The following is a 22,847-nucleotide window of genomic DNA, read 5'->3' as shown; positions in this document are numbered from 1 at the left end:
AATCAGTCTGAAGAAGGGTCTCGACTGGAAACATCGCCTATTCCTTCCCTCCATAGATGCTGCCTCACCCGCTGAGTTTCTCCAACATTTTTGTCTACCTTCACCTATGTCTTATATAATTGCAACACACATAGTCATGTAATGTATAACATAATCTCCCAATATGACTCAATATACTCAATATGTACAGGAAGGAACTGCAGATGCTGGTTTAAACTGAAGATAGACACATAAAGATGGAGTAACTCAGCGGGTCATGCAGCAACTATTCGGTTGGGTCCGAAGAAGGGTCTTGACAGAGAGTGGTGAGTCTGTTGAATTCTCTGCCTCAGAGGGCGGTGGAGGCCGGTTCTCTGGATGCTTTCAAGAGAGAGCTGGATAGGGCTCTTAAAAATAGCAGAGTCAGGGGATATGGGGAGAAAGCTGGAAAGGGAAACTGATTGGGGATGATCAGCCATGTGAGAAAAGGGTTAATAGGGATGGTTGGTTTATACTAGAACTCTGAAAAATATAACTTAGAAAGAAATGAGCTGTCAGCAGAAGCCAGACTGCTGGTAGAATAAAGTAACAATATACAGAACAGAGAGAAATTCTAGATAAAGAAAGTAACAAAGATAAAAACTCCAGCAGAAGCCTTTGACGTCAGGAGATGGTCCGAGACATTCCTGGACATTCTCGTGGGAATGTGGGCTTTATGTTATGATTGGACGAAACTCGATGGGGAGACATGAGGTAGTGACCATAGTGAAGAAAGGTATAAAGATAGAAAGCATCTCCATCTTCGTGTGCCTCTAGGGGACATCAGAGGAGAGGCACCTATTCTGCAGAATATGAAATTAATAAAAACACTTCTTTGTCTGAATTTGTCTCAAGAGCATTTGTGATTTTTGACTCTCACAGCCATGATCACATTGAATGGCCGAATTACCTCCTCCTGCTCCTATTGTCTATTGTCTATTGACCCGAAACGTCATCTGTTCCCTCGTTCCAGAGATGCTGCCTGACCGGCTGAGTTACTCAAGCTTTTTGTGTCTATCTTCTATACTCAACAGAACTCTGACTGATGAAGGCCAATGTATGTGTTCTTTATATTCTTCTTAAGAGGAACATTTCTCGACCTGCTAAACACCCAGATCAGAGTCAACCTTATAGGTGACGTTGAATGTAGACAAAAATGCTGGAGAAACTCAGCGGGTGCAGCAGCATCTATGGAGCGAAGGAAATTTCCTTAGATGCTGCTGCACCCGCTGAGTTTCTCCAACTCCAACCCGCTGAGTTTCTCCAACCCTTAAGGGTTTCGGCCCGAAACGTTGCCTATTTCCTTCGCTCCATACATGCTGCTGCACCCGCTGAGTTTCTCCAGCATTTTGGTCTACATTCGATTTTCCAGCATCTGCAGTTCCTCCTTAAACAGGTGATTTTGAATCCCGTGTCTCTCCGAGTTCGGTCCAACCTTGGAGGCAGCCGTTGCTAGGGCCGTTGCTAAGGTGCTGAGGGATCTGCTCCTCCCCAAGTTAAGCCCCCGGAACCAAAGTGCGAGCCGAACGTGTCAGGGGGGTTCGGAGAGGCGGGGACACGGAGCGCGTTGGCGGGGTCCGCGGAATATTCGGTCCGCGCCGGGGGGGGGGGGGGGGGGCAAGGCTGGGCGGGGATTTCCGCTGGGTCTTGTTTTTTTTCCTGACCGGAAGCAGACGCCGCGCCGTGGCCGAGGGGGAGGGAGGTGAGCGTTTGTTGACGTCCAGGGGCCGGCGGTGGGGGGGAGGGGGAGGGGGAGGGGGAGGGGGGGAGTGGCGCGCGGTCCGAGCGACGGAGGGATGTCCCCGAGGCCCAGCGTGTCGCCGCCTTGAGGGCCGGGCCGGGCCGGGCCCTGCTTGCGGGAGAGGCCGGTGTCCTGATCCCGGGGCCTGGGGGTGGGGGTTGGGGACCCGCCCGGACCCCGGCGCCGCCTCTTGCCCGCCTTGGGTGGGGGGATCGGGATCCCCGGCACTTCCACACACACACACCCGGGGGAGGGAGAGCGTGAGGCGGCCTCAGGATCGGCTGCACTCGGGGCCCAGGCCTCGCTCCATGAAGCTCCTGTGCGGTTCCGACGTTTCATAGAAACATAGAAAATAGATGCATTCAGCCCTTCGAGCCAGCACCGCCATTCATTGTGATCATACCCTATCAATAACCCGTGCCTGCCTTCTCCCCATATCCCTTGATTCCAGGTTCCTTGGTCCTCCAAAATATTCCAAATTGGAATTTAAACTGGAGGTGTTTCCACTAGCCCCTAGAGCTCTATCTAACTCTCTCATAAATCTATTGACCTGTTGTTTCATGATCTGTTGTAACATAAGACAACTTTCGCATTAATTCAGCAAAACGAGCACAGCGGATTGGGCAGCATCTGTCATCTGGGAATGGTCAGACGGCGTTTCGGTTCCAGGCCCTTCTTCAGGCGGCTGTAGAAACATAGAAAATAGGTGGAGGGATATGGGCCAAATGTGGCTAGCGTAGATGGGGCATCTTGGTCAGCAGGGGCAAGTTGAGTAGAAGGACCTGTTTCCATGATGTGTGACTCTACCTCCAGCCCACATTTTCCCATTTTGTTCACTCAATCCATGATCTACTGTCATAGAAACATATAAAATAGTTGCAGGAGTAGGCCATTCGGCCCTTCGAGCCTGCACCACCATTCAATATGATCATGGCTGATCATCCAACTCAGTATCCTGTACCTGCCTTCTCTCCATACCCCCCCACGATCCCTCTAACTACAAGGGCACATCTAACTCCCTCTTAAATATAGCCAATGAACTGGCCTCAACTACTTTCTGTGGCAGAGAATTCCACAGATTCACCACTTTCTGTATGAAAATAAAATTCTCATCTCGATCCTAAAAGACTTATCCTTAAACTGTGACCCCATGTTCTGGACTTCCCCAACATCGGGAACAATCTTCCTGCAACTCCTCCATAGATGCTGCCCAGTCCGCTGAGCTCCTCCAGCACTTTGTGTCTTGCACAAGATTCCAACATCTGCAATTCCTTGCATCTCCATTTGTACCGTATTTATTGTCTCGACTTTAACACTGGAGGCAAGAGACGTGAACAAGGGTGAACATCCGTTTTTTCTGATACCACAGACAAAGCAATAAAATGGGATATTCTAAATCGACCAAGAATGTTGACACACAAGGAACCGCAGATGCTGGAATATTGAGTAAAACATAAAGTGGTGGAGGAACTCAGCGGGGCAGGCATTCCAAGTTTAGATTATGGGGATCTCATTCAGAATGTGGGTGGAATCAAGGTGGATACAAGGAACTGCAGATGCTGGTCTATTTAAAAATAAATACACAAATTGCTGGAACAATTTGGGGTAGCGCAGTGGTATAGTTGCTGCCTTAAAGCGCCAGGGATCCGGGTTCGATCCTGACTACAGCTGCTTTCTATGGAGTTTGTACGTTCTCCCTGTGACCACATGGGTTTTCTCCAGGTGCTCCAGTTTCCTCCCACATTCCAAAGACGTTCAGGGTTGTGGGTTAATTTGCTTCTGTAAAATTGTAAATTGTTCCTAGTGTGTAGGATAGTGTTAGTGTGAGGGGAATGCTTGTCAGTACAGACTCGGCGGGCCGATGGGCCTGTTTACGCATTTTCTGCTAAATTATGCTCAGTGGGCCAGGTAGTAAGTCTGGAGAGCATGGATGGGTGACATTTCAAGTCAAGATCCTTCCTCAGACTGAAGAAGGATCCTGACCCGAAATATCACCCATCCTTGCTCTCCAGAGATGCTGCCTGACCCGCTGAGCTGCTCCAGCATGTTATTATTTTATAGGTGTAATCGAACAAGGTCCAAAGACCAAAATAATGAAACAGCAAATTATTTTATTTGCTGAGAGATTTTCTTAATATCACATCTTGTTAATTTTCATCTGATGATACAGTCATTTATTGTTTCATCAATTTCTCCCTTATCATGAGGCCATTTTAAATAAAAATGCTGGAACATGAAAATTCAACATTTTGTTTGTTCTAAAATTTGTGCTGATTTCAATAAATAAAGATGATTACTGTTCAAATACTTAATAATATATTTTAAATATTTAAAATCAGTCGTACAGCACAGAAACAGTCTCTTTGGCCCAAATTCTTGCTGCCCAAGATGCCCCATCTAAGCTGGTCCGATTTGCCTGCATTTGGCCCATATCCCTCAAAACTACTTATCCCATTATCTTCATTAGAAGATAGCAAATCTTTGCCAAAACAAGCAGTGAAATATTTGTTAAATCTATTCACGCTGAAGTTTTCAGATATTAATGATTTAAAATGGATTTAGGATCAGTGCAGGAAAGTAATGTTAAGGTAAAATATGTCGTAATCTTACTGAATGGCAGAACAGGAATGATGTGCCGAAAGGCCTATTACAGTTAGAGTCGTACAGCGCAAAAATGGACCCTTCAGCCCAATTTGCCCATTCCGACCAAGATGCCCATCTACGCTAGACCCACCTGCTCGTGTTAGGCCCATATCACTAAACCTTTCTTCTGCACATATTTGACAAAATGCATTAAAATGTTACAGTAGCTGCCTCAACTACTTCCTCTGGCAGATAGACACAAGATGCTGGAGTAACTCACTGGTCACAGTTGTGAGTCTGTGGAATTCTCTGCCTCAAAGGACGGTGGAAGCCGGTTCTCTGGATACTTTAAAGAGAGAGCTAGATAGGGCTCGATAGGGATGATCAGCCATGATCACATTGAATGGCGGTGCTGGCTCAAAGGGACGAATGGCTTACTCCTGCACCTATTGTCTATTGTTTAAAGATAGTGGAGTCAGAGGATACCTGTATGTGGAGAAGGCAGAAACGGGATACTGATTGGGGATGATCAGCCATGATTACTTGAATGGCGGTGCTGGCTCGAAGGGCCGAATGGCCTACTCCTGCACCTACGGTCTATTGATCAGGCAGTATCTCTGGAGAAAATAAATGGGTGACCTTTTGGGTCAAGACCTTTCTTCAGACTTATGTAAACCATACCATATAACAGCATCTGCAGTTCCTTCCTACATTCTTTGTCTACTTCCTCTGGCAGCTTGTTCCATGTACCCACCACCCTCTCTGAACATGTTGCTATTAAATCTTCCCCATCTGACATTAAACCTACGTCCCGTGGTTCTTGATTTCCACTACACTGAGTCAAAGATTCTGTGCATTTAGTCTATTCCTATATGATCTTATACACCGCTGTAAGTTCCCTCTCCTGTGCTCTAAGGAATAAAGTCCTAGACTGCCCAGCTTCTCTCTATGGCTCAGACCCTCAAGTCCTGGCAATTTTCCCATAAATCATTTCCGCACTCTTTGGTTTAATGGCACCCTTCATATGGCAGTATGACCAGAACTAAACACAATACTCTAAAAGTGGCCTCACCAATGTTTTGTACAACGGCAACATAACACTTCTATATTCAACTATATTGTTATTAATAGGGGGCATGAACATTGAATTCTCCCAATTTTGTTAGCCCTTGCTGTCTCCTCCCCTTCCTATCTCTCCCTCAACCTCCGTTCGGTCCGCATTAACCAACTTGACCTCCCGGTGGCTCAGCACTTCAACTCCCCCTCCCATTCCTAATCCGACCTCTCTGTCCTGGGTGTCCTCCATGGCCAGAGTGCGCACCGTCGGAAATTGGAGGAACAGCACCTCATATGGGCAGTCTGCACCCTAGTGGCATAAACATTGAATTCTCCAATTTCCGGTAGCCCCTGCTGTCCCCTCCCCTTCTCAGCTCTCCCTCAGCCCTCGGGCTCCTCCTCTTCCTTTTTCCTTTCTTCTCCCCGTTCCCCCCACCCTCCATCAGTCTGAAGAAGGGTTTCGGCCCGAAACGTTGCCTATTTCCTTCGCTCCATAGATGCTGCTGCACCCGCTGAGTTTCTCCAGCACTTTTGGCTACCTTCGATTTTCCAGCATCTGCAGTTTCTTCTTAAAGACTTCCACCATCTCCCTCTACTTCCTTTCATGAAGCCAATTGTTCTATCCAGTTTTCTTCTGTTAGTAGAATTTGAGAATTAGGAGAATATTCTATTCTACCCATTGTATTTCTTCTTCCTCTAATGTAGACTCCAAAAAATGTCCAATTAGCAGGGACATTGATCTGATAAGTTGAGATATGCGTATGATATCAATAGACAATAGGTGCAGGAGTAGACCATTCGGCCCTTCGAGCCAGCACCGCCATTCAATGTGATCATGGCTGATCATCCCCAATCAGTACCCCGTTCCTGCCTTCTCCCCATATCCCATGACTCCGCTATTTTTAAGAGCCCTATCTAGCTCTCTCTTGAAAGCATCCAGAGAACCTGCCTCCACCACCCTCTGAGGCAGAGAATTCCACACTCACCACTCTCTGTGAGAAAATGTGTTTCCTCATCTCCATTCTAAATTGCTTACTCCTTATTCTTAAACTGTGGCCCCTGGTTTTGGACTCCCCCAACATCGGGAACATGTTTCCTGCCTCTAGCGTGTCCAAACCCTTAACAATCTTATATGTTTCAATGAGATAACCTCTCATCCTTCTAAACTCCAGAGTTTAAGCCCAGCTGCTCCATTCTCTCAGCATATGACAGTCCCACCATCACTGGCATTAATCTTGTAAACCTACGCTGCACTCCCTCAAGAATGTCCTTCCTCAAATTAGGGGACCAAAACTGTACACAATACTCCAGGTGTGGTCTCATTAGGGCTCTGTACAACTGCAGAAGGACCTCTTTGCTCCTATATTCGATTCCTCTTGTTATAAAGGCCAACATGCCATTCACTTTCTTCACTGCCTGCTTGTTCCTGTATCCATGTACACTTTCCTTCCCTCCTGCTTGTTACACTGTTTCGGGGCACAACAACAAAAATAATGCTTTCTTTTTCCCAGGTTAAATATGAATTACTGATTGCAAGTGAAAGGAAAGACACCATGGAAGATCCTTCAGAAATCATCCAGAAACTGCAGCTTGCAGGCCAAGGCAGGGCGGAGCGAGAGGAACATTATCGGAGTATGAAAGTCCCCATAGTTGAGGAGGTTCTTAAAAATCTTCTGGAGGACTTGTCGACCGAAAACCTAAGGAGAGACAGAGGATCAGTTGTGGATGATGTAAAGGATTTGCTTTTACATGCTGACCCTCTCTGGCTTCTCAACCACTACCGTCAAGGTGAAACTCTGAACATTGTGCACTTGTACATTGACCTGACCGTTTCTTTGACCCTGTACGCGGCACTGCCGAGGTGTGAGACTGACATTGGGGAGCTGCCCAACAGTGCTTATTCCACCATACCCAGCAAGGCGCAGAGCGTGGCCGAAACATTTCAGCTGCTCCTCACTAAACTGTCGGTAAGGCCGCTGCAAGCCTCGTCTTCCAGCCCCGCTGAACTCTCGCCCGACTCGGTTTTGAATGCCGTCTCGCCACACCTGGTCATCTTCTGTGCCACGCACTGCCAGGAGAGGCCGTGGACCAACGCGGCGTCCCGGCTGGCTGCCGACGAGCTGCTGGCTGCCACTGTGCAAGCGACCGGCTGCAAGACCGTTGTGGAGCTCCTGTGTGGATCACAGGAGGAAGGACACGGGGCTCTGGCAATCGTGCTGCATCTGATGAAACCTCAGATGAACAAGTAAGTCAATGGTAGATATGCAGGTTTAGATTTATTACTGTCACTCGCACCGAGGTACAGCAGAAAGCTTTGTTTTGTATGCTATCCAGTCGGATCAGATATACCAAACTTATAAAAACATAAAATTATAAAAGGACTAGACAAGCTCGATGCAGCAAAAATGTTCTCAATGTTGGGTGAGTCCAGAATTAGGGGCCACAATTTTAGAATAAAGGGGAGGCCATTTAAGACTGAGGTGAGAAAAATCTTTTTCATCCAGAGAGTTGTGAATTTATGGAATTCCCTGCCACAGAGGGCAGTGGAGGCCAAGTCACTGGATGGATTTAAGAGAGAGTTAGATAGAGCTCGAGGGGCTAGTGGAGTCAAGGGATATGGGGAGAAGGCAGGCACGGGTTATTGATAGGGGACGATCAGCCATGATCACAATGAATGGCGGTGCTGGCTCGAAGGGCCGAATGGCCTCCTCCTGCACCTATTTTCTATAAATCTATAAATGTTTCTATAAATACAATCAAGTCAAACTCAAGCACAATGGGTAGAGCAAAGGGTGCAGAATATATTTCTCAGTTATAGGTCAGTATAGTTCACTATAGTTAGATATATTTCCCAGTGTTATAGCGCATCCAGAGACAAAGTCCAATTTCTGCAATGGGGTCGAGGTCAATCAAACAGTACCTTAGTTTATGAAGGACTATTTGGAGACCTGATAACAGAGGGGAAGAAGCTGTTCCTTTGGCCACCAATGCCTGTGCCAATCATGATGGCAAGCAAACTTAATCTCAACTACCTGCACGTCATCCATATTCCTCCACACTCTATTCAAAAGCCCATTAAACATCACTTCCTGTAGACACCAGTATTGTATCTGACTGCCCCAGGCAGCACGTTTCAGACACTCATCAATTTTTGTGTTAAAAACAAAAATTGCCCCACATATAAATTTCCTCCTCTGACCTTAAAGTTACGCCCTCTAACCTTTGTCATGTCCACCCTATGGAAAAAAGTTCTAACCATCTACTTATCTATGCCTCTCAATATTTTACGTGCTAGGTCTCCATCAACTTCCGAATCTCCAGAGAAAACAATCCAAGTTTGTCCAAGCTCTCCTGATAGTTAAAACCTTCCAATCTAGGCAAACTACTTGTGCACCCTTTCCAAAGCCCCCACACCCTTTCTGTAATGGAGTAACCAAAACAGCATACAATCCTCCAAATGTGGCCGAACCAAGATGTAGCATGACTTCCTGACTCGTATGCCCAGTGCCACAACCGATGAGGGCAAGCATACCACTCTATCTACTTGTGTTGCCACTTTCAGGGTGTTATGGGCTTGGACTGGAGCTAAGTCGCCTACAAATAATGAACTTAAAACTTGTGGCAATGTACGACGCTGCTGACAGGAACCGCTCATGCCCATCTTCCACAGCTCTTGGGTCTCACACAAGGGCCTGCTACGTCTGCCACTCTTCCCTGCTTGTTTTCATTTACTGAACAGAGTGCTGGTAACTTCATTGTGTGTGTAAACCTCCACAGAAACACGTGGAAGTTGAACCCAGCCACGAAGCACGTGTTCCGGTGGCTGCTGCAGAGGGTGAGGAGACCCTGGCTGAGCGAGCACCTGGACACAGTGCTGCCACCATCCCTCCTCTTCTCCGACGACTACAGGACAGAGAATAAGATTCTGGGCGTGAGGTGTCTGCAGCACGTCATTGACAATGTGGTAGGTGGAGGCCAGAGAGTGGAAATTACGCCAAGAGGAATGGGGGGGGGTGGAAATCACACCGGGACCAGTGCGGCGGGGTCTGATGTGGGTAAGGTGGCAGCATCGAGTGTGCTGCCCTGTGCTGTTGATATTCAAATGATACTCCTGTCGGCCTGGTTTCTGGTGGATGAGAAAGAAGCCTGAAGTACAATGAATGTGAACGGGTGATTGATGGTCAGGCTGGACAGTGGGCTGAAGGACCTGTTTCAATGCTGTATCTCTAAACTAAGCTGAACTAATATGCAGGGTCAGGGATATGAATCACATCCAGGCAGACGTGATTAGTACAGTATGAACAGCAGAGTTCCACTGGGGTTCACTCTTGCTGTTTGTGGGACCTCTGCAGATTTTCACCTGCTCTTGTCTGCAGAGCAGTAACTGTACTTGTAAACAAATTTGAAGCAGAGCATTTAGCTTGTATTAAAATGCTGTATTCATGTTTTCTTTTAATATAAACTGAAGGGTAAGTTACCTTCAATAATGTGGCACAAATAGTTCAGTACAACCCAGGAACAGGCCTTCAGTTTGGCTCGGCCACCAAGCACGACACCTGGAGGCTGCAGCGAATCGTCCGATCAGCAGAGAAGGTTATTGGCTGCAACCTTCCCTCCATTGATGAACTGTACACTGCAAGGGCCAGGAAGCGAGCGGGCAAGATCATCTCTGACCTCGCTCACCCTGGCCACAAACTCTTTAAATCACTTCCCTCTGGAAGGCAACTCCGGACTGTCAAAGCTGCCACAGCCAGACATAAAAACAGTTTTTATCCACGAGTAGTTGCTCTACTCAACAGCCAATAATCTGTAGCCTCCCTTTGATCTGGTATTTTGTTGGTTCACATGCTTGATCAATGGTGTTTTATCATTAATGTTTTATTATTATTAATGTTTAGTGTTTTCTAAGTCATTCGTAACTGTCACTGTATGTCATGTTGTTACTTGTGGGCGGAGCATCAAGGCAAATTCCTTGTATGTGAATACTTGGTAATAAACTTACTTACTTACTTACTTCAGTCCACAATGTCCAGACATGTTGTCTTTAAACTAATCATATTCCTGCATAGTTTAGAGATACAGCATGGAAACAGGCCCTTTGGCCCGCCGAGTCCGCTCTGAATATCGATCGCCCATTCACGTCAATCCTATAGCATCCCACTTTCCCATACTCCCTACACACTAGGGACGATTTGCAGAGGGCCAATTAGCCTACAAACACAAATGTCTTTGGGATGTGGGAGGAAACCGGAGCTCCCAGAGGAAACCCATGGGGGTCACAGGGAGAACGTGCAAACTCCACACAGACAGCACCCAAAGTCAGGATCGAACCCGGGTCTCTGGTGCAGTGAGGCAGCGGCTCGCCATATTCATGTGACTATCTGAAAGCCTTTTAAATACCACTATCGTATCTGCCTCCTCCGCTACCCCTTGCAGCCCATTCTAGGCTCTCACCACTCTGTGTAAAACAAAAACATCCCCCACATCACCTTTCATCCCCTCTCACCGTAACTTACGCTGCCCCCTCTTTTTGCCATCTATTTACTGTAAGAAATGAGAAATATATTGTTTATACTTGGTTGGATGTTGGTGGCAAAAGGCAGTAAAGATGACTACAGGGAACTGTACAGAGGGGTACTGTGGATTAAATTGTAATTGTGGATGAATTATGAGAGACCTTGTTGTGCCCAACAGTGTGGACTTTATTATACGTTGGTGTACAAGGCAGCGTGGATGTGTTTCTGTGCATCTAACAGCTCTGTGTTCTATTCCAGCCGGCTGCTGAACTCTTGCAGTATAACCGGGCACAGGTGGTCTACCACGCTCTCTTCAATCACCTGTACACTCCTGAAGCCTCACTCGTTCAGGTGAACAATATCCTTTTGCCTCCTCTTGCAGCCGCTCGAATGTTATCCACGTTGCACTACTCGTAATGGCATGAATAGGTCTATTCGGTCCATCCCAAGTGGCAAGTTCCTTCTTCCATTCCTGCAGCTTAATTCTTACTTCCTTCTAACCCCACCCATTCGCCCTCATATGTCCATCAATTCCCCTTAAATTATTTTCCCACGTTCCCGCACTAAGGGGTAATTTACAGTGGTCAATGATCCTACCAGCATGTCTTTGATGTGGGAGGAAATGGGAGCATCTATTGACAATACACAATAGACAATAGGTGCAAGAGTAGGCCCTTTGGCCCTTCGAGTCAGCACCGCCATTCAATGAGATCATGGCTGATCATCCCCAATCAGTACCCTGTTCCTGCCTTCTCCCCATGGATGGATTTAAGAGAGAGTTAGATAGAGCTCCAGGGCTAGTGGAGTCAAAGGATATGGGGAGAAAGCAGGCACGGGTTATTGATAGGGGACGATCAGCCATGGCTCTCTCTTGAAAGCATCCAGAGAACCTGCCTCCACTGCCCTCCGAGGCAGAGAATTCCACAGACTCACCACTCTCTGTGAGAAAAAATGTTTCTTCGTCTCCCATCTCCTTATTCTAAAACTGTGGCCCCCGGTTCTGGACTCCCCAACATTGGGAACATGTTTCCTGCCTCAAGTGTGTCCAAGCCCTTAACAATCTTATACGTTTCAATGAGTCCTCTCATCCTTCTAAACTCCAGAGTGTACAAGCCCTTTGACACCCAGCAAGGTCACAGGAACAATGTGGAACCACCACCTAGACGGTGAACCCAGGCCCTGGAGCTGAGGCAGCACTAACGGTGGTACCGCCTTTACTTTTGCACACTTCATGATCTGCAAACTCTTCCAGCGTCCATTCATTTCTCTTTACAGACCAGAACAAAAAGTGATACATTTCTCACGACATATGTGGAGGCCCTTTGGCCCATCGAGTCTATGCTGGCTCTCAGAGCAATCCGATCCACCGCATTCTCTCATATTTTACAGCACCATCTACAGCAGTGGGAATTTATTGCAGGCACCCTACCAACCAGCACGTCTTTGGGATGTGGGAGGAAATCCTGGGAAAACTGGAATGTGCCCGGGGATCAGGGTTGAACACGTCATTGAAGCTGTGAGGCAGCAGCACTACCAGCTGTGTCACTGCCTGCTAGTCATTGTTTCTCACTGCTTTCAGCAGAGAAACACATTACAGTCCTATCTGCTTTCACACTCCATAACATTCATAGAAACATAGATACAAAACATAGAAAATAGGTGCAGGAGGCCATTCGGCCCTTCGAGCCAGCACCGCCATTCATTGCGATTATGGCTGATCGGCCCCAATCAATAACCCGTGCCTGCCTTCTCCCCATATCCCTAGACTCCACTAGCCCCTAGAGCTCTATCTAACTCTCTCTTAAATCCATCCAGTGATTTGGCCTCCATTGCCCTCTGTTCCATAAATTCACAACTTTGCGTGAAAACGTTTTTTTCTCACCTCAGTCTTAAATGACCTCTCCTTTATTCTAAGACTGTGGCCCCTGGTTCTGGAGACTGTTTTCTCAATGCAAGGAGCTTGTAGTTGGTAAGCAAGCAGGTGAGGGTGATTCTGCCCCCGTTTTCTCCTGCCATTGATTGTCATCGCCGACCTTGTCTTGAGCTTGGTGAAAATGCACGTGGAACATTTTCTATGGTTTTGGTCTCCTAGCTTTCAAAGGGATCTACTTTCCATTGAGGAAATGCAACAAAAAAAGCAGCCTGGCTCCTTTGAAGACAGGCTTGACTGGCAGGACTGATTGCCTAGATTAGGCCTGTAGAAAATAAGTGGGGGATCTCATTGAAACTTGGGAAACTCTTGCCCTGCAAGCTGAGGAGTCTAGAACCATGGGTCACGTTCCCAGAATAAGAGGTTTTTCCTTAGAGCGTGGTTAGAAAAAAATGAGGTGGAGATGAACAGGGTGACCAGACACACAGGACCACTATTTTTGAACTAACAACGTAATAATTTATTGTGTAGGCTATGGGCTGTTAGACAACCCATAAACTGAATCCAAAGCAGATTAGTTTCAGATCCACGTTTCAACAATGTATTCCTCGCCCCTTCACCAAGATGAGTCCTCGTAGATAAATGTGCACTAACTTATAACCATATAACAATTACAGCACAACTTGGAGCCCTCATTCTATTTCTCTCTCCACAGATAGGGCAGCACAGTAATGCAGCAGGTAGAGCTGCTGCCTCACAGCGCCAGAGATCCAGGTTCAATCCAGGCCTCGGGTGCTGTCTGTGTGGAGTTTGCACGTTCTCCCTGTGACCGTGGGTTTCCTCCGGGTGCTTCAGTTTACTCCCACATCCCAAGGACGTGCGGGTTTGTAGGTTAGTTGGCCCTCTGTATATTGCCCCCTGGTGTGTAGGGAACAGAAGAACAAGTGGGATAACATAGAACTGGTGTGAACGGGTGATTGATAGTGGACGTGGACTCGGTGGGCCAGTGCTGTATTTGTAAAGTATAAGAGAAGGAATGGCCTGAGTTGCTGAGCATCAGAGACTCAGGTTATTCTTAGAGACTATCTTTGCATCAGCTTCATAGAAACATAGAAAATAGGTGCAGCAGGAGGCCATTCGGCCCATCATATAACCATATAACCATATAACAATTACAGCACGGAAACAGGCCATCTCGGCCCTACAAGTCCGTGCCGAACAAATTTTTTTCCCCTTAGTCCCACCTGCCTGCACTCGTACCATAACCCTCCATTCCCTTCTCATCCATATGCCTATCCAATTTATTTTTAAATGATACCAGTGAACCTGCCTCCACCACTTCCACTGGGAGCTCATTCCACAAATTCACCACTCTCTGCGTAAATAAATTCTCCCCTCATATTACCCCTAAGACTGTGGCTCTTAATTCTGGAAGTCATGTCCTCTTGTTTGAATCTTCCCTATCTCAAAGGGAAAAGCTCCTGTTATACATTTAACTCTGTCTATCCCTCTCATCATTTTAAAGACCTCTATGAGGTCCCCCTAGTCTTCTTCAATCTTTCCTCATATGATAGTCCCGCCATCCCAGGGATCAATCTCTTGAACCTACGCTGCACTGCCCCAATGCCCCATTAGTACTTCGACAGCTCTTGATCTCTCTCTATTTCGAGCCAACACCACCATTCATTGCATAACTAATGCTTGTTAAAACCTTCCCCTCACCTGTACCCACCTATCACTTACCAGGCTTTGTCCCACCTCTACATCTCTTCCAGCTTCCTTCCCCCTACTCCTATCAGTGTGAAGTAGGGTCCCAACCCAAAACATAATTTGTCCATTTCATCCACAGATGCTGCCTACCCTGTCGAGTTCCTCCAGCACTTTGTGCTTTGCTCATAACTAAAGCCTTCTTCGTTTCAGGTCGTGTTGTCCTGTTTACTCGACCTTCTCCCACTCATAGAGAAGCCACTCGTCACCCGAGGACAACAGAGAGCAAATCGCTACGACAAAGTATTCTGTCTAATACTTACCCACATGGAGGTTGAAGACAAGATCCCCCTTCGAAGAGTGTATGCCAAGCACCTGCCTGTCTTCATCGAAAGGTCAGAGTGCGATATTGTCAGGAACGTGTATTGGGTTGTGTCGACCCTGCCAACGGGAAGCAGTGTACTCCCGCCACATCTCTGTTCCATCCACATGGATCTGTAATTCCAGTCCTATTCTCACCCCGCTAGTCTGGTTCAGTAAAACACTGAGTCAAGCACTGGATCAACTCACTTTATTTTCCGAACACAAACACACGATACCAAACAAACACCGCGCGTCCGATCCTTGTCTCTACTCGTCCAAGCCCTTCAGCCTCGTGCCAATAGACACCTCCAGATAGTCAGCACTGTCCCAAGTGCTATCCCAGAAAATCGACACAGACTCCCCTCTTCTTTTATACTATATTGGAACCTTGGCGCAAAGTACATGGAGGGGGAGAGAGGGGGGTAACCTCTACAAGCCAATCATAAATAAAGATCGTGCAATACATTATTTGACAGTTCCCTGACCCAATCACAGAATATCCCATTACATTGTTTCTACAGAAAATTCTTAATGGAAAACAGTTCCCTTAAGTAAGGAAACATTTTAGCAGGTAATGTGGGCAAGGCCCCTCTCCTTGACCAATCACAAAAAGCAGTGCAAAGACCATGCAACATAGTTAACAATAGTATTATAACCCATCCGGTTGTTCCGGAAGTGGCGGCGCTGTGAAACGGCTGGGGCTCGCCTGCAGTCTGTCTGTTTTTACTTTTTTGTGTTGTTTTTTTGTCTAGTTCAGTTAAAATTTTGGTTATTAGGTGGTGTTATGTGTGGGGGGGTGAAACAGGGCTTTCTGTCTCTCCCTTCGGGGGAATGCGACTTTTTTGTCGTATCCCCCTTCTCTTCCCCCCCCTGAGCTGAGGCCTAATGGCGGAGCTGGCGGCCTCCAACCTGCGACCGACCTCAAGGCTCCGGAGGTAGAGCCAGCCAGGCTGGCCGTCTTCGAGCTGCGGCGACGTTCGGGCAGCGGCACGACTCGGCATTTCTGTGAGGGTGGACTGCGCGGGGCTGAGACACTCCCGTGTGGGCGGCGCGGCTACCGGCTGGAAGGTGCTTCCGTGAGGGCGGCCTGGGTTCCAGCTGGAAGGTGCTCCCGGCTAAAAGGCGCTCCCGTGGGGGCAGCCCGGTGCGGGGCGGAGACGGTGCTCCGGTGGCTGAGGCGGCGTTCTGGCGGCAGCGACCTGAATCCGGGGCTCGGCCGCGGGCCAGTGGACGATATCGTCGGGAGCTCGCGGGTCACAGGCTGGTGCCTGTTTTCCGGAGCTCCCGTGGCAACAGCTGCGTCCGCTGGACTGGAGGGCGGCAGCTTCGACCACCCCTGGGCCGCGGAGCTTGAACCGCGGGACTGACTTACCATCGCCCAGGGGGTATCGCCTCAGCACAGAGGGAGAAGAGGAGGGAAGAGACAGTAACTCTAAGAATTTTGCCTCCATCACAGTGAGGAGGTGCTTGTCGAACTCACTGTGGTGGATGTTAATTTGTGTTTATTGTGTGTTGTTATTATTACATGTATGGCTGCAGGCAACAACATTTCGTTCAGACCGAAAGGTCTGAATGACAAATAAAGGATTCAAATTCAAATCATTTCCAAACCAATCCAGATCATGCATTTGCAACAGGACCCAGCTCCTTCTGCAAAACCCTCATACATATTATCAGTCAAAGGACATCTGGACATCACCCTGTACTCAACTTCCTCCCAGGTCACCGACATTCTGGAGCCATGATCCTCGTGGTCTTTTATGTCAAGCAGGTTTTGCAAAGGCAGAAATCCTCCATTTTGTCACGGACTTAAAAATGCCCAATATTATCAGATCTACTCCCCAACTCCTGATTCCAAGAAGCTTTATGGATGTGGACGTCAAACAAGTTGAATATTAAAAAAAAGACATAAAGTGCTGGAGTAACTCAACGGGTCAGGCAGCATGTCTGGGGAACATGAATAGGAGACGGTTTGGGTTACCAATCCGAAATGTCACCTATCCATGCTCTCCAGAGATGCTGCCTGACCCACTGAGTTACTCCAGCAATTTGTGTCCTTTTGTGTTGACGCTTACAAGCAGTGATCCACTTTGAAATCAGCAGCTGTGTAAAAACAGGGTAGTGAACAGCTGGAAGCCACTTAGCACATGGTCTGGAAACTGATCATATTTGTGCGCTGATTATTTTTTCAATGTATACTTATATGGAGGTATTTGTTGGAAAGATTTTGGGGCATCGTGGAGCCAAGCTTGTGAATACACGGATGGAGAGAGAAAATCAGTGGCCATTGAGTGTATACATGGAATGTAGACATCTCTCACTAATGCCAGGACCCATCAGATTCTGCAACACTCTGACATACAGAGCCCTCCATAACGTTTGGGACAAAGACTCATCATTTATTTATTTGCCTCTGTACTCCACAATTTGAGATTTGTAATAGAAAACAATCACATGTGGTTAAAGTGCACATTGTCAGATATTATTAAAGGCTAATTTTATACATTTTGATTTCACCATGTAGAATTTAAAGCTGTGTTTATAGATAGTGTCCCCCCTATTTCAGGCGACTACACCAACAGCACCAGAGGTCAGGATTGAACCTGGGTCATAGAGTCATCCAACATTCGGTCTAGCTTGCTCATGCTGACCACAGTGTCCCAACCACACCACACTAGCCCCATTTGGCCTATAGCTCTTGAAACCTTTCCCATCCATGTCCAAATGTCTTTCAAATGTTGTTATAGTTTCTGCCTCGACTGCCTTTTCCAGCAGCTCGTTCCATAGACCCACCATCGTCTGTTTGAAAAAGTTGCCCCAGATTCCTATTAAATCTTTTCCCTCTCACCATAAATCTATGTCCTCTGATTCTTAATATCCCTACTCTGGGTAAAAGACTATATATGTATATCTACCCTATCTAACACCATTATGATCTTATACACCTCTGTAAGATCACCTCTCATCTTCTTACACTCCACGTAATACACTCTGAGCCTGCCCAATATCTCCTTATAACTCATGTCCTCAAGTCCTGGCATCATTCTTGAAACATTTCCAGCTATGTCCAGCTTAAAAACATCTTTCCCATAACAGGGTGACCAAAACTAAGCACGATACTCCAACTGTGGCCTCATCAGTACCTTGTGTAGCTGTAACATAGCATTCCAATTTCTATATCCTACCCTGAGTGATGAAAGCCAAAGTGTCGAAAGCCTTCTTGACCATCCTACCTATCTACGACGCCCATTTCAAGGAACAATGAACCTGCACCTCTAGATCCCTCTGCTCTACAACGCTCCCGAACCCTTTCATTTTTCCTATGAAGGAATTGTTCTGCATAGGCTTCACATTGACCTGTATTGAACTCCATTAATCATTCCTCTGCCCACTTGCCCAACTGATCAAGATCCTTTGATAACCATCTTCGCCATCTACAATCCCACCCACTTTAGTGTCATCTGCAAACTTACCAATTATGCTTTGTGCGTTCTCATCCAAATCGTTGATATAAACTACGAACTGCAATGGGCCCAGGTGTCTGGCAACATGAGGCAATAGCGCTATCAAGCTCTGTCAATCGTTCCTCGAGGGATAAACAGCCAATGAATCACTGAACCTTCATTTGCTTCTGTTGCCAGGCTTGGTATTCTGGTTGTTCGACACTTGAAGCGGCTGCAGAGGGTGATTCTTGGATACCTGGAGGTGTACGATGGACCTGAAGAAACAGCCAGGCTCTGTGTTCTACAGGCGTTCCAGAGCATGATCCAACAGGCCTGGCCCAGGTACTAAGTCATCAAATGTTACGGGGAGAAGGCAGGAGAATGGGGTTAATGGGAAAATGGATCAGCCGTAATCGAATGGCAGAACAGACTCGATGGGCCGAACAGCCTAATTCTGCTCCTATGTATTACGACCTTATGACCATGAAACTAAAGAGTCAGAGTACATTCTGCATCACCAACCTTTCTCTTTGTTTCTCATTATTGAACAGAATGTCCATGAGGCTGGAGATTTTGCTTAAATCCTTGCTCAGATTCATCTACGATGTGGCAACTGACCAGAGCCCAACACCACCCCGGGTGAGGGAGGAACTGTTACAGGATGCCACCCAGTGCTTGATCCTGCTCAATCGCTGTTGTGAGCGCAAAGTGACGGTGAGTTGTGTACAGTGACTACCAGCACATTGGCATTTGTTCGTTTACGGCAAGGGTGGGCAACCTGGTTCTGCATAGGTGCCAGAACGCATGGTCTGTGAGCGGATGGCGGGCCACATCTATCACGTGTACACATGGATCCCGTCCCGGATGGCAGGCATCAAATCACGTGTTCACAGAAGGTAAACAAAAATGTTGGAGAAACTCAACGGGTGAGGCAGCCTCATGCAATCCTTGCATGTCTCACCCGCTGAGTTTCTCCAGCATTTTTGTCCACCTACGATTTTTCCAGCATCTGCAGTTCTTTCTTAAACGTGTTCACAGAAGGTGCGCGGCCGTGTCAGCGGCTTTGCGCAGGATGCAGTACAGCCAGAGCTCGGCGGGCCGGATGATATCGAGTTTCGGGCCGCATTCGGCCCGGGGGCCGTAGGTTGCTGACCCCTGGTTTACAGCATGGACAAAGGCCCTTTGATCCACCGAGTCCACACCGACCATAGATCACCCGTTCACGCTAGTTTTATGTATGCCCACTCTCATTCACGCTCTACAACACATCAGAGGCCAATTAACCCACAAACCCACACATCTTTTTGGGATGTGGAAAGAAACCGGAGCACCCGGATGCAACCCACAAGGTCAGAGGGAGAACGTGCAAACTCCGTACAGACAGCACTCAAGGTCAGGATTGAACCTGGGTCTCTGGCACTGTAGCTCTACCAGCTGATCCACTGGGCCGCTCATTTGTCTTGATTCAGGTTTTCCACATAACCAAAGCTTCAAAAACAGTAATTCATTACCTCCATGTTCGGCTCAGTTAGTCATAGTCACACAGTGTGGAAACAGGCCCTTCTTGCCCACACCTACCAACATGTCCCACCTACACCATTCCCACCTTCCTGCATTTGGCCCATATCCGTCTAACCCTGTCCTATCCATGTAGTTGTCTAAATGTTCCTTAAACATTGTTATAGTACCTGCCTCAATTACCTCCTCTGGCAGCTCGTTCCATACCCCCACCACTCCTCAAGTTCCTATTAAATCTTTCGCCACTCAACTTAAACCCATGTCCTCTAGTTCTCGATTCTCTGGGCAAGAGACTGTGCGTCTACCCCTCATGATTTTGTACACTAAGATTACTATTCATCCTCCTGCGCTCCAAGGAAGAGTCCTAGCCTGCTCAACCTTTCCCTATCGCTCAGGCCGTCGAGTCCTGGCAACATCCTCAGAACTCTTCTCTGCACCCTTTACAACATCTTTCCTATAACATGGTGCCCAGAACTGAACACAGTACTCTAAATGCAGCCTCACCAACATCTTATACAACTGCAACACTACCATCGAACTTTGATACCCATTGGAGCATTCTTGCCTCTGAATCAGAAAGTTGTAATTTAAGTGTATAGATAAAGTGATAGGATAGGATGGAGGATTCTAAAACTAGAGGGCACAGGTTTAAAGTGAGTGATTTAGAAGGGACTTCAGAGGCAACATTTTCACTCTGGCTAGTCCATATCTGGAATGAGCTGTACATTTACAACTTGTAAAAGGCATTTGGACAGGTACATTGCTAGGAAAGGTTTAGATGAATATGGGCCAAATGCAGGCAGGTGGGACTGGTGTGCACAGGGCATCTTGGTCAAAGTGGGAAAGTTTGGCCAAAGGGCCTGTTAACATGCTGTATGACATTGGACAGGTATATGAATAGGAAGGGTTTAGAGATATGGGTCAAATGCAGGAAAATGGAACTAGCCAAGTATGCCAACTTGGTCAGCATGGACAAGTTGGGCTGAAGGGCCTGTTTCTACACTGTGTAGCTCTCCAAGTCCAGCTTCACGATTTGGGCACATAAGGGTGCTTTCAGTGGTGTACAGTGGTGTTCAGGGGGAGTGCTCAACATGTACTTTATCTGGCACATATGCAACTGCACAGTGAAATTATTTTTGCATATATTACACATGGAAGCGCCGCTATTATTCAAAGTCCAAAACCTGGTCAGCACATGCCCTCGGTGTACTGAAGCACTTTCTGCAAACTGGTGTCCCCCTCTTCTCCTGTCTTTCGAAAGATGGTAAAATAGTGGTACAACTGGAAGTCGTAGTTGTCATCGTGGTTGAGGGCCCTGGCATACACTGCCACCTGCAGCGGGTTGTCAAAGGTGTTTCGAATCGAATGGATCGGAAGGTGGGGAGCAGCAAGCTCAATGTTCTGTGCCGAGGCTGGGTGGGGGTGGGGGGGAGACGAGGAGCAGCTCGTAACCCTGCCCCGCTACACTGATGGAGGTGCTCTCTTTTAGATGAGGCGTTAAACTGAGACCCTGTCTGCCCACTTTAGTGAATGGAAGATTAATTTGTTTTTAAGAATGTAATTAAAAAATTAACTTCAATCACATTTTAACAAAACCACTTTTCATAATTGAGCTTTTGCAAAATACATTTTTATTCAAAGATATCATATTTAATAATACTGAAATAACCCAATTGATTTTACAGATCCAGGAGTCTTTTGCTGGTTGCGGCAGCTGCTGACAATACTTGCAATATTGTCAATAATTTTAACACCGACACAATACTGTGTCGGTGTTAAAATTTACCCTCCGAGGGTCAATGGAAACTGCACTAGAGCTGTCAGAATTGGACCAGAGCAGGCTTCAAGAAAGTTTGGATCTGAAACAATTATGCTTAAAAGACGTTAAGTTAGATACATGGATAGGAAAGGTTTCAAGGGATCTGGGGCAAATGCAGGCGTATGGGACTAGCTCAGATAGATATCTTGTCGATATAGGACAGTTGCTGTATTATTCTTACTCAGTTCTTGTATTGCAACACTCCAATGCCACTTGATTCCACCAAACAATCTGCAGCCAAAATAATTTGCTTTTAACTCTTTGATCTTTAGGTTCTCCTGGAAGGCGTGCGCCAGAACTGCGAGAATGCAACAGTGCTGGAGTGTCTGCTCAGGGTGCAGCAAGACGTGTAACAATTTTTGTGAGAACTGTATCTGTACAGAACTGTAATAAACATATGGCCAAAACTTTGTTGTCACGATCCATCTCACTACAAGTCCATCATAAAATAGACATTGACCCCACAACTCACTATGGCTGAGTCACATTTGCTTGTTCAGACTCAGTCAGTTAAGTTACAGGAAATGATTCTCACATTCTCAAATATTATTTTCACACAAAAACTCACCACATTAAATCAAATGAAGCAGGTAACAGCTGTGGGGGGGGGGGGGATAATTTGAAAAATTAAGAAGGCATTTGAATGTTCGATGGAAAGAAAGAAAGCATGATTGGAGTGCAGAGATCTCAGAATGCCAAGGGCTGAAATCTAAAGCTAGACAACTGAGAAAGCTCAAACATTGATGGTGCTATTGGACCGACGTACCTCCTCAGGTCCTGTGCATGGAAAATCTATTTAATTCTGAGAAGAATTGTGCACTGACACTGAATGCAGGAATAGTTACCCGATTGCAACATATTTGCCCAAGTATGGTGATTCCGCGAGGAGTCTCACAGTGACAGTCCCTTCCATTGCCAACGTCTATAGTCACGCACAAGTTACTCTGAGGGTATTAGCACGATATTCAGAGGATACACCTCAAAATCGCTGACAAACAGCAGGGAATTCAACTAGTCCACGAGGCTTGGTGTTGCATCAGAGAGAACACTAGGGAATTATTTTTTTTAAGAATAGTAGGGATTCTTACTTTTTTCTCAATTTAACACGTTACAACCTCACCTGTCAAAGCTTTGGTCAGTGGTACAGTATAGCATGATAAGGCAAGCTGTTCTGACCACAATATTAGACACTGGAAAACCTTTCCACACCTAC

The 22,847-nt window shown here is 46.8% G+C and overlaps 1 protein-coding gene across 1 annotated transcript; it reads left to right on the top strand.

Moving 5' to 3' along the window:
• The first annotated feature begins 1,627 nt into the window (after window positions 1-1,627).
• Window positions 1,628-22,041, top strand: tti2 (TELO2 interacting protein 2). Its single transcript, XM_055661997.1, has 8 exons — window positions 1,628-1,720; window positions 6,910-7,643; window positions 9,176-9,362; window positions 11,173-11,265; window positions 14,705-14,886; window positions 18,496-18,639; window positions 18,849-19,011; window positions 21,907-22,041. The coding sequence occupies exons 2-8, from the start codon at window positions 6,952-6,954 to the stop codon at window positions 21,985-21,987; spliced, it is 1,542 nt and encodes a 513-aa protein (XP_055517972.1). The 5' UTR covers window positions 1,628-1,720; window positions 6,910-6,951; the 3' UTR covers window positions 21,988-22,041.
• The last annotated feature ends 806 nt before the right edge of the window (window positions 22,042-22,847 follow it).

This window comes from Leucoraja erinacea, chromosome 35 (genome assembly GCF_028641065.1).
Source record: "Leucoraja erinacea ecotype New England chromosome 35, Leri_hhj_1, whole genome shotgun sequence".
Lineage (NCBI taxonomy): Eukaryota > Metazoa > Chordata > Chondrichthyes > Rajiformes > Rajidae > Leucoraja > Leucoraja erinaceus.
The sequence above is the reverse complement of the archived record's forward strand: the minus strand, read 5'-3'. Positions and strand labels throughout refer to the sequence as shown.

Excerpts from the sequence above, each read along its gene's own strand:
- tti2 (XM_055661997.1), top strand. The coding sequence starts at position 6,952 with ATGGAAGATCCTTCAGAAATCATCCAGAAACTGCAGCTTGCAGGCCAA. Across the intron at positions 9,363-11,172 it reads AGCACGTCATTGACAATGTG|CCGGCTGCTGAACTCTTGCA; the intron begins GTAGGTGGAGGC and ends GTTCTATTCCAG. Across the intron at positions 18,640-18,848 it reads ATCCAACAGGCCTGGCCCAG|AATGTCCATGAGGCTGGAGA; the intron begins GTACTAAGTCAT and ends ATTATTGAACAG.